This window comes from Lycium ferocissimum, chromosome 6 (assembly GCF_029784015.1).
Source record: "Lycium ferocissimum isolate CSIRO_LF1 chromosome 6, AGI_CSIRO_Lferr_CH_V1, whole genome shotgun sequence".
Classification (NCBI taxonomy): Eukaryota; Viridiplantae; Streptophyta; class Magnoliopsida; order Solanales; family Solanaceae; genus Lycium; species Lycium ferocissimum.
In genome coordinates, this window is record NC_081347.1 from 909555 (window position 1) to 925077 (window position 15523).

Below are 15523 nucleotides of genomic sequence, written 5' to 3' on the forward strand. Positions count from 1 at the left end.
CATACCATCAGATAATTTTAAAAATAACTATCATAAAATACCCTCTTATGTATTTATGACACAAAAATATTAAAGGTAAGTCAAATTAATCCTAATTATATTCTAAAAGATATTTTGTTTTATTGGTAGAAAAAATTATTCCCTTTTCAAAAATTATTTACTAAATTGTAACTTCTTTTATAATTTTTTCTAAATATTATGTTTCTTTGGGAAGAAACTTCTGGTAATGCTATCTCCAGAACCTTATGTATTGGTGTTTTCGCTACTGATTTCATCGCTTCTCATCGTTGAATCGGATTCACCTTGGATTAGATTATATTCTTCATACGTAAAGAATCCTCCAACCAATCCATTTTTTCCAAACCTACAAGCTCTCTCGAATGAATTTTATCCTTTTTGCTTTTAAATTTGTTTACTCAATCTTGGTGGGGCCCTTTATCTCATGTTGTAGCACTCTGAACAATTTCGATTTTTTTAGAATTCTCAATTTCTCCAAAACTTGTGTTTTCAAACCATACCTCTAACTTATAATGTCCCTAACAAATACATACCCGATATATAATTTAAAGATTAGTAGAAGGAACAGAGAGTTTCAAGGAGAAAGAGAGGCAGATGAGATACAAAAAGCGAAAGAGATAGAAAATGGATATAATGATTTGAGAGATCGAGAAAGACGGAGGGTTTGAAGTATACAAAGAAAGGAAAAAAGAAAAAAAGTATTTTGACTTTTTAGAGGAAAAAAAAAAGAGAGAAACAATTGGGAAAAACCTGATAAATTACTTGATGGTGCAATTAAATCATATATTAATCGTGTATAAAACTTTAATCTTTACCCTTAATATTGAACAGAAAGAACTGCAAGTAAGGAGAAAGGACTGAAAAGATAGCCTAACACATGAGTGATGTATATTGATTAGTTTGATATAAATACTTTATATGAATAAATTTTTGCATTAGGACGACTATGATTTATCTCACTAAAACTAACATAAAACTGCAACTATATCCTTGAACGATATAATTAGCCAATCTGTAAATTCGGCACAGGATTTCAAAATTCGAACGAATTTTCTTTGATCACAATTTTATTATGTGGATTTTAATTGTTTAGGATTGGCAATAATTATGACTTATAATACTTATTACGTAATTTTTAAATATGTAAATATTATCTTACAAATTTTTAAATATTCCAAATCTGAATACACGATCAAAATTAAAAATTTAACTTTGGATAAACGACTTATGCGATATAAATTGAGACAGAATGACTATTATTGTTGCGGAGTAAGAAAGCTCCAAGATTTTCCTTAAAACGGAAATACTAGAAGTAAGTTTACGAGAATATCCGAACAAAATAATTGTCGTATTTAACATGTTACAAAATAATTGTCGTATTTAACATGTTACTCCACGAAGCTTCTGTATAGACTAAGGTTTTGCTGACACGTATATTACCTTTTTATTTGTGGAATTTACGAACTTTCCTTCTTTAACTTTTCTGTTAGCACTCTTTTTCAATCAATTTCTTCATCGATAATTATTGTAGGGTAGCCCCTGGGACCCACAAAAGAAACATGAGGACTATAATGTGCCAGGACTATAATGTGCCACGTTATTGTTGTATTTGGAGAATCATTTTAGCCACCTCATAGATATAGGTTGGACACTTAACAAGCGGCAGCCCATGAGCTAATTATATCACTCGAATCAATTGTCAGTTTCTCGTAATTAAATTAAATAAATGTAACTAATTCATTTCATTTTTTTTTACATATATTTGAAATGGAAAAATATCTAAAAGAAATGATAAATTAAATCACAGAAATATGCAATATTAGTAAAGGAGAGGTTAGAGGTTGACCATAGGCGGAACTAAGGTACGTAAGGGGGTGTGGATGACCTCCTTCGTCGAAAAATTATACAGTATATATAATTTTAAAATTAATTTTTATATACATATAATTGATGTTGAATCCTCTTGACTTCTTTGTATAATACCTTCTTTATGCCTTGAGGCCCCTTACTATAAATATTGATCGATCCCAGCCAATGATCTTATTTTTAGAAGAAACAATACTAATAAATCTCTACTTTTTCACTGAAAAATGTTCGGGGGCTATTTCTTACTAAATGTCGGTGAAAAAATCTAAACAATTGTATTTTCACATGGAAAAGTTAGAAAATTTCCCAAAGATTTCAATGGAAACCTGTTTGCATTTTCCCACTGAACTGATTTGATGGAAATGAGATGAGAAATCATGTTTTATAACATAAATTTTTCATTGAGTGTCAGTAGCAAAAATATATGTATCTAGTAGCGAAAGCGTTTCGCTCTTTCAATGATCTTACGCTAAGTTAATCTAAATTAGTCAAACTAATAGGCACTGGAAGTTGATAAATACTACTATTGCTTTCAAAATATGCTTTAGGAAAGAACAAAAAAACAGCTCAAACGGGAAAATATTTAACTCCTTTTTTTTCTCGAAAATATAACTAACTTGATAAATACGACTCCTACTAATAGACTTTTCAAATTTTTCAAAATCGAGGTTTAAATATGAGGCTATACTATGATCACTGTTAGAGCATGATTAAGGTTAAACAATTATGACTCACAGAAGATTTTTTACAAGTGGCCACTTCTAATTCATAAATGCCTATCCACAAACCAAAGGGCCAAGTGGAGGTCAGTTTCAGAATTACATTATTATTAAAAAGTTTGGTATATTCAACTGCTTCTGTGACCAATAATATGGTTCAAGTCTTGATAAAGGAATTGATATTCATCCTAAAAATATTTTAATTATAATTAATCGTTTTAATACAATGCAAAATTTGTTGGGGACTTGCTTCCTAGACTTGATGATAGTGAAACACACGGTGTCAAATAGACGCGTTGAGCTGAATTTGAACAAGTTAAAATGGGTGGAATTAATAAAAATATGGGTCATTAACCTGCCCAAACTTGAGCAAATTGTACGGGTCATAATGGACTACTTTTTGTCACTCCTAGTGAAATAATAGTATCAACAAAGCATATAATCGATCCTAACTTGTTTGAGATTAAGACGTAATTGATAGATATTTAATTTGTTATATTAGAAGCTTTAGAATTAAATATTATGGAATACTGTCATTTTCTTAAACACAGAATTCTCTCATACTCTCCTGTTTTAATTTGTTTGGCATAATTTGATTCAACACGAGAATTAAGAAAACAATGAAAACTTTTAAATTTTGTAATCTTAAATATGTTATAACATTTGTGTGGCAATAAAATCTCATTTATAAAACTAAAAATATGTATCATTTTTTCTTGAACAAACATTAAGAAAATAATGTGAAATAAAGTGAAACGAGGAGAGCAATTATTTTTTAAGAAATGACGATGGTTAGTAGGATGTCATACAATGTTATCCATCCGACTCATCACCATAGTTATCATTAGTATTTTCCGACTCCTCACAATTCACATCCATAGTTATCATTAGTATTTTTGAATTGTATAAATTTTTCTTGTAGAACTCAACTTCCTTAGTAATTTTCTAATCCATCTTCTTTCATTTGTTTTGATTTGTTGTTTCTGTGTTCTTTATGTTTAATTGGTTGACTATAATACTATCTCATAGGAAAATTGCTTTAGCGTATAATATATACCTTCCATGTTTATCTGATGGTATTGATCCACATAAGACTGAATAAGTCAATTCAAAAGAGTACTAACAATTGGACATATTTAGTTTGATACATCTTTTTAATCTAATCAGCAATTTTTTCATTAAACACAACAAAGTTTAACTATTGCAAGGACCACTGCTTTGACTCAACAAACCTCACAAATTTATCCATTGGGCAACCGTCATTATCGAACTCAAAAACGTTTGCATCGTATAAACTTGTTATATGCCTTGTAAACCTCTTCACTTCCGCCTCTTGTCCCAATGTGGGATTTACCTATAAGGTGTTATATGCATGCCTTTTTAAGAAGCTTGACAACCTAGAAGGTTACAAGCCATTATCTTTTACCCTCCTTTATCAGTCGGCTCTCTATCATGGGCATCACAATTATTTTAATGGTCAATTTATCGATTCAATTCAAACATGTTATGATCACTTATTTAAGAGGATATTTTGTATGCATGGCATAAGTTATTTTCCATAAAATATATTTCACGAAAAAGTCATTTTCTAGAAACCCCTGGTATTATTATTATTATTATTATTATTATTATTATTATTATTATTATTATTATTATTATTATTATTATAATTTTTTTTTTTTGTGGATGGCGTGAGTTTGAATATCGACATGGTTTGGTGCAATGAGAATCACTTTGATATTATGTATCTAAAGTTCTTGATATGTGAAGACGCATTGTCAAGTAATTCAAACCATGCATCATTGTGGGGTCTATGTGCATGGGAGAGAAAGTTGTGGGCCAATTAATAAGACTTCCAAAATATAATTACATGCGACGTGTTCACTGAGGAATATAAAACAAAAACTCCAATCCAATCCAATGATGCACCATTAAGATTTAAGGTCAGATAGGTACTCTAGTTTTCTGAATTGACCATTCTTAAGTATGACCACAAATAACTTCGAATTTCTGGAAAAATCATAACCCTATAAATGTTGTGTGGAAAGAGAGGACCGTGCCAAAGTTCAGTTTTCGTTTTTCCTCTTCCTTCAAATATAATGATGCCTCTAAAATGACCTTTATGGCAACATATAGTCACTCGAAATTGCAATATTCCATCATTGCTACATTTCATCAGAGTGATTAGAGATATTTTGCACCTGCTTTGTTATTGTTTTATTAAAGCTGGGGTCTATCGAAAATGTTTTGTCTCTCTGAGGTAGGGGTAAGGTTTGCGTAACTCGATCCTCCGCAGATCCCAATTGTGAAATTACACTGAGTATGTTGTTGTTGTTCTAGTTGATTAGAGATATTTTACGTCTCGATTGAGAGTTTTATAGGAAACATTAGAGATTAGAAATGTTAAGTAGGTTCAGGAGAGGTAGGCCTTGTGTATAGAGAGACCATAACAATAATAATTGCACCTCAATCTAAAATATTTTACGATAGTATGAATCCTCACCGACTTGTTTAAGGTAAGATCTTTCGGTGAAACTTAAACCTTCACTACTTGGATACAGAGTGAAAATTACAAAACACTAAACTACAATTTAATCTCAAAGTACTGCATATTGAATGGCAAGTTTGAGGAGAGTTGTGGAAACCCCATTTCAAAGGATACTAATTTATGAGGAAATTACAAATTCTGGAATAGGTCTATCATAAAAAATCTAGAGGTACATCGAACTGAAGTTTGCTTGCACAAACAATATATCAAACTTCAGACAAATTTTGTAACTTCAAACGCACATTTTTTCAACTTTAACCACGTATGTCTGAAGTCACTCTGAAATAGTTAAACTTACAAAAATTTATAAATTATTTATGTCTGAAATAAAAGATCCAAAATCGGCTATTTGTACAGTTCTCCCACTAATTTCCCAAGGGCGATTTGCAGGAATGCCTTCTCTGGGGTGGCCTTTAATATTTGTCCCTCAAATTGGTGGTCTTTAATTTTTGTCCTTCACTTCAATTAAATCCAAAAAAAAAAAAAAAAAAATTGCAAGACATAAGTTAGGATTCACAATATGCCTTAAGGCAAACTTTCACCCAAAATTAGGCCTTAAGACAAAAGTTAGGCCTTAAAGCAGAGGTTTCCAAAATTCCAGCAAAGTAATTTTTTTTTTTTTGCCTTAAGACAAAGTTTGAAACACAACTTATGCCTTGCGATTTTATTTTTTTTAATTTTTAACTGAGTGTGGATTCGAATCCGAAACCTATAGTCTTTTAGCGAAGGCTAAAAATTAAAGACCATCAATTTGAGGGACAAAAATTAAAGACCAGTCCTTTTGAAGAACATTCTGCGCAAAAAGGAGATTTCCCAATGGGAATATAGTTAATATTTTATCCCATATGACAAGCGAATTGCCCTTCTTTTGGGGTGGTCTTTAAATTTTGTCCTCATGTTTGAAATCTTTAAATTTTCTTCAATTAAAATTCAGCCGAAGTTCAAACCCCCACATAGTCAAAATTTTTAAAAAAAATCGCAAGGCGAGTTTAAATTTCGCTATGCCCAACATATTTTGTGAAGAATTACCAAAGTTATCTTTGGGCTGATCGACCCGCATACTTATGCCTTATGGGCAGACTTGGCATAACTTTGGTAATTCCTTCACAATTTTATGCCGGGTCCGGCATAAAGTTTGCCCATAAGTATGCCCCCACCGGTATAAACTTGTTAAGGAATTACCAAAGTTATGTCGGATCCGGCATACTTATGCCAAGTCTCCCATAAGCATAAGTTGTCATAAATTTGGTAATTCCTTAACAAGTGTATGCCGGGTCCAATACACGCGACCCAAACCTTGCCTTGCAATTTTTTATTTTTTTTTAATTTATGCTTGAGCGGGGGTTCGAACTTAAACGATTTGAACGCTCGGAGTTGCCGAAGGGCAAAAATTAAAGACCAGCAATATGAGGGGCATAATTTAAAAACTACAAATATGAGGGGCAAAATTTAAAGACCACCCCAAAAGAAGGGCAATCCGCGCAAAAAAAAGTATAACAAGCCCAAATAGATCCGTTGCAATAATTAGGGGTGTACAAAGTAAACCGACAAATCGCACCAAACCGATAAACCGAGAAAAAAACCCGACTAGTGGTTTGGTTTGACTTGGTTTGGTGTTGAAAAAAAACTTAAGGCAAAAAAAAAGTCAAACCGAACCAAACCAACTCACATTACATGTATTCAATTTTTATAATATTTTATACATAAAAATATTTATTTGTAATGTAATTTATAAATATTTCTTAAATTTTTTCGTAGGTTTTTAATCTTTTATCATATTATTCAAGCTTGAACTTAGAATTTGGATGTCAATAAGTTTTATATCCTATGGATGTTAGGAACTCAAATAAAGTCCAAATCAAAACCAACTCAACACTAATGTTAACAAAAGAAATTCAATTTACCACTAGGAATGACAATAATGTTGGATATCTATTCAGTTTTGCATAATTGATTTAGAGAGTAAAATACATAACTTAAGTTTTTTTTTGTCATGTAATTAATACTTATTAGCTGCATGACTTAATATTTTTAGATTATGGTCATTTTCTTTATGGCTTGTTAATTAGCAATATTTATTTTAACCGATTTTATTAGCTTTTGTTGAATATTTTAATACAATGTCATCACTCTTCTCACATTTTGTGTGTTTTCTTAAGAAACACCTTAATTATATAGTTGTATCTTACTAGGACTAAAGAAATATTTGAAGTAAAAGTTATATGTTTTGTATCAAGACTATAGCGGAAAAAAATCCGAGAAAACCGAATAATCGAGATCCCGAATTATATTGGTTTGGTTTGGTGTGTAAATTTAAAAACCGACGCAATTGATTTGGTTTGGTGTTTAAAAAATCCGAACAATCTCTTAATAATCCTCACCTTCAATGTCTTAATGGCCCACTTCAACCAAAACAAGTCCACAAACACCACTGTGAAGTATAAGATCCACACTACTCTGTTTATAAGCAAGATTTGGATTTTAAGTCAAATTTCTAATAATTTAAATGAGAAACAAACTTAGATGGATTCTTTTTTTTTTTTTTTTTTTTAGAAGGTAGAGGAGAAGGTGGATGAAATGTTTTTATTTAATCTGTATATTAGCTCGCGATTTACCACAAGCTAACTAATTTGTTTTTCAGAGTAATTAACATATGAAATTAAGTGGTAGTATAGTAATTACTAAAAGTATATTAAAGTAAAAGAGAAATATATGATGTAATTATTAACATATATTAGGAGGACGAAAAAGGAACCAACTTATTTTGTTTCAAAATTGACAAGAAAAGCGTGTTAACTAATAGCATCAATACATCAATACTATATCCTAGTAGGGATCTAGTAGCTCAGTTGATTGGCTACCTCAACTTTAGCATAACTTGGTGAGGTTCGAATTAACGTTGTAATCCATCCCTCATTTCCCTTCCCTTTATGTAATAAAAACAATTTAAAAATAAATAAATAAATATATATTTACGTAGCAAATTGAAAATTCAGTGAAGCTTAAGAAATGGATAACTCACTATTTGGCAGTCGAATTTCAACTTACGTCAACTTATAATAGACAAATACTATAAGATTTTCATTAAAATAAAAGTTACACTAGATCGCATCGCAATTCCGGAAATAACAAAATACAGGGAAATTCCAATAAGCAAAGTGGAAGGTGTTTGAATCTACAAAATTCCAAAACGATTAATAGAGACAAATACTAAAAGATTTTCATTATAATAGAAGTAATACTAGATCGCTTTGAAATTCAGAAAATAAAAACATATCAATAAAAATAATAATTAAAAGAGTAGATGTAAACTAGATTCGATTAAATTACTTTGGGGTTTGGTGGTTTTGGGGGGGGGGGGGGGGGGGGGGGGGGGGTGGAGTTAAAATCACACTAGATCACACTGGAATCATAAAATTCAGGAAAAAGATTAAAATTATAGAATATAGGATTCCAAAACTGAAATAAAAGTAAGTATATACTAGACCGGATTACAATACTTAAAACTAATTAAAGGAAATTGAAAAAAAGCACTAAATGTTATATATATTAGATCGGATTACATTACCGGAAAGTAGATTGAAATAGGAAAAATATAAATTACGTATATATTTTGTACTTTTAGTCCCACATATATTGATCAATTAGTGGACAAGCACATTTAACTTTTAGATTAATTGTTTTACCCTTTTCTCCATAAATATCTACAAATTAAACAAATTGTTCCGTGCAAAATAATTTAATCGGAGGCGAAGCCACTGTTCTCCCTTCATTAGAAAGTTACATTGTGTCAATAGGCAGTGGCGGATCAAGAATTTAAAATTAATGAGGTGCTCCTTTGCGTTCTTGTAAAATCTATAGGCTATTTTAAAATGTAAAATTGAGAAATATCAATGCTTTTAAATGAGAGTGCAACAATAAAAACGGAAAATATTGAATGAAAACTTGAGAAAATATCAATGCTTTTATACGAGAGTGCAGTAATAAGAAAGGAAAAGATTGAATATTATGAAACCATTTGCCAGACCACATTGGCTAAAAGTAAAAGAGTTAGTGATGTTGCTCAAAATGGAATGTTATCATGACCTTGAGAACAAAAACTGGCATCGGAACCAAAGCACCCAATGCTCATCTTTGTGTATGGGTGCTAATGATTAGACTTTCACTTGAGGGTGGTGGGTGCTTAAGCACCCATAACAGTACACGTGAGTCTGCCCCTAATAAAATAGGTAAAAAAATTTTTAAAAATTTATATTGAATTTCATTGACTTATTCTTGTACTGTTTACTTCTTTATATTTTGATTTTTCTTGGTGAAAATCTTAGCTCCGCCATTGAATTTAAATATTGAGATATTATGTTAGATTCATATTTTACTCCACCCATCGGTGTAACATAGTCTATTTCATATAAAAAGTCCAAAAATACATATTATTGTTAATTGGAGGTCAAATGTGCTTAGCCAACTCTTACCAGACCAAATGTGTTTGATGATTTCTCCGAAGCCGATCAAATCGTCCTCTGAATTGCAAAAAGACAAAATTTCATCAACTCAAATTGAGTTCTTCGTGCGTTTGTTTTCCGTTTACAAAACTTTGGTTATTCAAGCGTATTTCGCAGACTCAGTGAAAATAATTCACGATAAAATCATGCCGACCACCAGAATTCCCACAACTGAGCAACGACTAATCTATTGGAGAAAACAAGTTTAGTTGGATTAACAGTGTCAGATTGTGGAATTGAAAATGGCTCGAGGTTACAGCTCTTAGGTCAAATGCGAAGCAAAATCCATCTTAAGGCTTGACATATCTCAATAACTAGGTTCACAAATTTTGGCTTTCAGCAACAACAAATTTCCTTCGGTTCCGCCGGATTCGAATCATGTAAAAGAAAATTGAGATCGCTAAGTGATAAGAGAAAAACATATATTGCATTAACCTCCTAGATAAATCAAGTATTTTAAAGTAAAAAGTAAATTTTTTAATTCAAAAACAAAAGAAAACTTCAAAATAGGTTTGAACAATTCGAAGTATATGATTTTTTTTCACGGGATCCATGTGCGGCACACAATGCATGTGTGACGCACGCAGAAGCTAGTTCTACTGAATATACTTAAGATTTGACTTTACGTCACCAACTAATTAAGCCGCCCCTGCTGATAAGCTAAAATGCAAAGTTGAAGATTTTTGAATCTACAAAATTCTGAAAAGATTAATATAGAAAATATACTAAATGGTTTTCATTAAAATAAACATTATATTAAATCATGTTGCAATTCCAGAAATAACAAAATTATAGGGAAAACTTAAAAGAGCATATGTATACAAGATTGGATTACAATACCAAAAAACATTAACATAACAAAGCAAAGTGCATAAGGTTTTTATATCTAGAAAATTACAAAAGATTAATAGACAAATACTATCATATTTTCATTAAAATAAAAGTTATAATAGATCGCACCGCAATTTCAGAAATAACTAAATACATGGAAATTCCAATAAGCAAAGTGGAAGGTGTTTGAATCTACAAAATTCCAAAACGATTAATATAGGCAAACACTAAAAGATTTTCATTATAATAGAAGTAATACTAGATCTAATTGAAATTCAGAAAATAAAAACATATCAACATAAAAAAAAATTAAAAGAGTAGATGTAAGCTAGATCCGATTAAATTATGCGGTGGCAGGGGAGTTAAAATCATACTAGATCGCAATGGAATCATAAAATTTAAGTAAAAGATTAAAAATTATAGTATATAGGATGCCAAAACCGAAATAAAAGTAAGTTTATACTTGACTGGATTACAATACTAAAAATTAATTAAAGAAAATTCAGGAAAAACACTAAATTACATTACCGGAAAGTACATTGAAATAGGAAAAATAGAAATTACGTATATATTTTGTACTTTTAGTCCCATATATATTAACCAATTAGTGGACAAACATGTTTAACCTTTAGATTAATTGTTTTACCCTTTTTCTCTATAAATATCTACAATTCCAACAAATTGTTCCGTGCAAAACAATTTAATTGGAGGCGAAGCCACAGTTGTCCCTTCAGTAGAAAGTGTATTTTTTTTTTTTTGGTAATTAACTGACATTTTATTACCAAAGTAGGAAATATTTACAGCTCACGCAAACCTCAAAAATGGTTAGTCATCACTAGACTGGACAGGCCCAGACTTAGTGAGACATAGCATCTACACTACTATCCATCTTACTGCAGTTACAAAGGGTAAAAGTTAAGATTTTGCAGTCTTCTAGCTAATTTCTGTATCATACTACCTCTTACAAAAATTTCCTGAATTATCAATCTGACTATTACTCCAGGTTGCCTCCTAATCTTCTGGAACACTATGTGATTCCTCTCTTGCCAGACATAGTATGCTGTTGCAGCTAGAGCCATTCTATAAGTTGTGGCCACATCATTGTTGCTTCTATATCTATTCTCCATCCGAAATATCTCCTCACTCCAGCTTCCAGCTTGTCGTTTTATTCCTTGCCAGGCCAGTATTGGTTCCCAAATCTGAGCAGTACAAGGACAAGCAAAGAACAAATATTCAATGGTTTCATCAGTCTGCTGACACATTGGGCATTTTTTGTCATTAATCAGTCCCCACGCCAGTATGTCCCTAGTGTACAGTCTTCCATGTGCTACTAGTGTTACCAAGAATATCCATTTAGATGATCCTGGATTACTGCAAGTTAACCTCCTCAATGGTACTTTAGCATGTTCTCCTAGCAACTTCAGATACATCTTTTTCACTGAGAATGTTCCCATATTTTCCAGGTCTGCTCTAGTCATGCCTGTTGTTTCAATGTAGCCCTTAGCCTTGAAAATTTTCTGAATAACCCAATAGGATTGTTTGGCAACTATCTCCCATATGTCTCCTGTATTCCCATAATAAGTGTGAATCCACTTTACCCACAACGCATCTTTCTTTTTGGTAAGTTAGTTTGCATAGTGCAGCCTTATTCCATAAGTGCACATTTAGTCAATTCATTCCTTCAACTTTTGGAAGGTAAAGTGTCTCTCATGCTAACAATGCCTTTTTAGACATCTCCACCTTTCCTGTCCACAAGAACATCCTGCATATTTGTTCTATCACTTTAATAATCTTTTTAGGGATGAGAAACAATTGAGACCAGTAGATTTGTATGGCAAACAGGACTGATTTGATGAGCTGAAGTCTTCCAGCATAGGATAGAAATTTAGTGGTCCAAGACTTGTCCTTCCTAGCATTTTATCAAGTAGAGGTTGGCATTGGATTATTGAGATTATTTTTGTGCTCATAGGGACCCGTAGATACCTTATAGGCAGTTCTCATTTCACCATACCTGTTGCATCCAGTATTTGTTGCTGTACATTCATTTTTACTCCTCCAAAATAGATGTTGCTTTTCTGCAGGTTAGCGTAGAGTTTAGATGCTACTGAGAAGATAGTAAAACATTGGAAGATGGCTTGGATGGAGTTGCTATCGCCTCTGCTAAATAACAGTAAATCGTCAGTAAAGCTCAATTGTGTGATCTTCATTTTGTTACACTTAGGATGACACTTAAATCCTGAATTCCCTTCCAGTGATTTGAGTAATATGCTCAGATACTCCATAGCTAGCACAAAAAGATAGGGTGACATAGGGTCACCTTGTCTTAATCCCCTCTTTGCGGGAAAAGGTGTAGAAGGCACTCCATTAATCAAGATAGAGTAAGTGACGGTTTTCAGGCAACACATTATCCATTTTATGAACTGATCAGGGAAATGTAAATGTACTAATATTTGCTCCATATAAACCCATTCCACTGAGTGATAGGCTTTCTGAATATCTATTTTCAACATGCATCTAGGTGACACATTCTTCCTATCGTAGCCTTTCACAAGCTCATGGCTAAGTACTTAATTATCTGAAATTACCCTTCCTAGTATGAAAGCTGCCTGACTAGCATCAACCAATACATCCAGTACTTCACTAATCCTGCTAGTAATAATCTTGGATATAATCTTGTAAACTACAGTACAGCAAGATATAGGTCTATACTCTCTAATAGTAGGAGGATGTTGTACCTTTGGGATTAATGTTACTGAAGTGCAATTGAGTGGCCGATGTAGCTCTACAGTTTGGAAAAAATGAAGGACAACTTGTATAACATCATCACCTATGATTGACCATGCTTTCTTGTAGAATAACGCATTGAACCCATCCATTCCTGGTGCCTTCTGTTCATCGATTCCTTTTAGAGCTGCTTCTATGTCCTGCCTTGTAACAGGTGTAATTAGTTTGAGTTGTTGTTGCCTATCAAGTACTTTTCCCTTCTTCATGACTTCAGGATTGATGCAAGGGAGCTGTCTAGCTGAGGTGCCCAATAGCCCTTATAAAAATCCAGGATCTCCTTGTTGACCTCTGTGTTATCATGTACCACTGTCCCATTTGATGTTACCAAATCCTTGATCTGGTTACAACCACCCTGTTCTTCATACTAGCATGGAAGAAGGTGGTGTTAGCATCACCCAGTTTTAACCATTGAATTCTTGCTTTTTGTTTAATTGCACTTTCCTCCACTTTGCTCCACCTTTCCAATTCTGTCTTTATATGTCTCTCTTCCTCAAATAATCTCTGATGATCTTGCACTGATCTCATATGGCTTTGTATTACTTCTAGTTGTTCTCTTAGCATCTTCACTTTTTGGTTGACATTTGCGAACTCCTTTTTGTTCAGTGCCTTAAGCTTTATTTTCACTAGGCTAAGTTTAATCCACACTTTTTCCATTGGATCAGCACTGCCTGCATACCCCCAAGCTGCCTCAACTTTCCTTAGAAAATCAGGGTGATCAGCTAAGTAGTTAAAGAATTTGAAGGGCCTGGCAATTTTAACAGTAGGCTTTTCAATATCAATGCAAAGAGGTGAATGATCTGAGAAAACAGGATCAAGCACCACTGTCTCTAGGTGTGTCCACTTGCTAACCCAGACAGAGTTTACTAGGGCCCTGTCTATCCTATTGTATACGTGGTTATTAGTCCATGTAACGGTTCTACCCAAAGTCTTCATTTCTAGTAGGCCTGAGGACTATAAGAAATTTTCAAAATCCCTTATCTCAGCTTCTTGTACTTGAGTGCCATTAATTCTGTCCTCCACTTGTAGGACTGCATTGAAGTCGCCCATTATCAACCAGGGGTCAGTCATATTATTAGCAATCTGGCTCAATCCTTCCCAAAGTGGCATTCTGTCTCGCAATGTGTGCTGCCCATAGACTGTTGTAAACTGAAATTCCATCTCAACATTTGCCAATCTCAACTTCCCATGTAAGAACTGTTCATGTGTGTGTGTAATTATTATGTCAGCTGCATTGGGGTTCCATAAAAACTATATCCGACCCTTATCTGAGCAATCATAGTTGTGTGTCTATTTCCAATTAGGGGCAATCTTTATAACTACTGTCTGTGCTGCATTCTGCTATACTTTGTGTTCTACTACTGCTATAATCTCCACCTTATTCTCTTGTAGATATTTTTTGAAGTCTTTTTGTTTATAAACTTTATTCAATCCCCTTATGTTCTAAGTTAGCAATCTCATTAGCACTGTAAGGATGGTGGATTCCCTCTTCCAACTCCCCTACTAATTTGATTCATCTCAGGCTGCACTTCTGGTTCTTGTACATTGTGTCCATCCTTAAGCGGGCTGAATGTATTAGTGACTCCTACCATGTTGTCCCTGTTTGCTATAGTTATAGCTGGTGTAGTACCTTTAGGTTTCTCCCACCCTCCTTGAATGACATTTTGTGCCAACCCTGCTGTTGTCATTGGTGTGCTGGTAGAGGGTACGAGTTGTCTCTGCAGCTTGTGTACCCAGTATCAATTCACTTGCCTGTGCTTCTCCCTCTTTAGGCCGCCAATTAGTTATCACCAAGGCTTTACCCTTCGTCTTCTGCCTTTTATCCTCTCTTGTTGGAGCTTGACTAGTAGTAATTATTTTGCACTTATGGCCTATCATCAGACACTTAGGGCAATAGATTGGTTTCCAATCATACTCAATAGCTTGTTCATCATTTTACCACTAGGATCTTGCACTTTGACAGTCATTGGCATCTCCCTGTTAACATCCATTTCTACTAGGATCCTTGCATAGGACACCCTTTCTAGTTCTGTAGTACAAGCATCAGCATAGAGTGAGCAACCTAACACACTACCTATCTTGCTCAGTGTCTCAGTTCCCCAGCAGTTCATGGGTAAGTTAGGTAGTCTTATCCACAAGGGAATTGTCCTCAACACTTTATTTTTGAAACTGAAATTAGGTGACCATGCTCGGGTAATCACAGGTCTGTTATTAATAGTATACGGGCCGGAGTAGAGCACATCATCCCTATCTTCCAT

At 33.3% G+C, this 15523-nt stretch overlaps 1 protein-coding gene across 1 annotated transcript; it reads right to left on the reverse strand.

Annotated features, from left to right (window-relative positions):
• Positions 1-15142: 15142 nt before the first annotated feature.
• On the reverse strand, positions 15143-15523 carry LOC132060459 (uncharacterized). Its single transcript, XM_059453498.1, has one exon. The coding sequence runs from the start codon at positions 15521-15523 to the stop codon at positions 15143-15145; it is 381 nt and encodes a 126-aa protein (XP_059309481.1).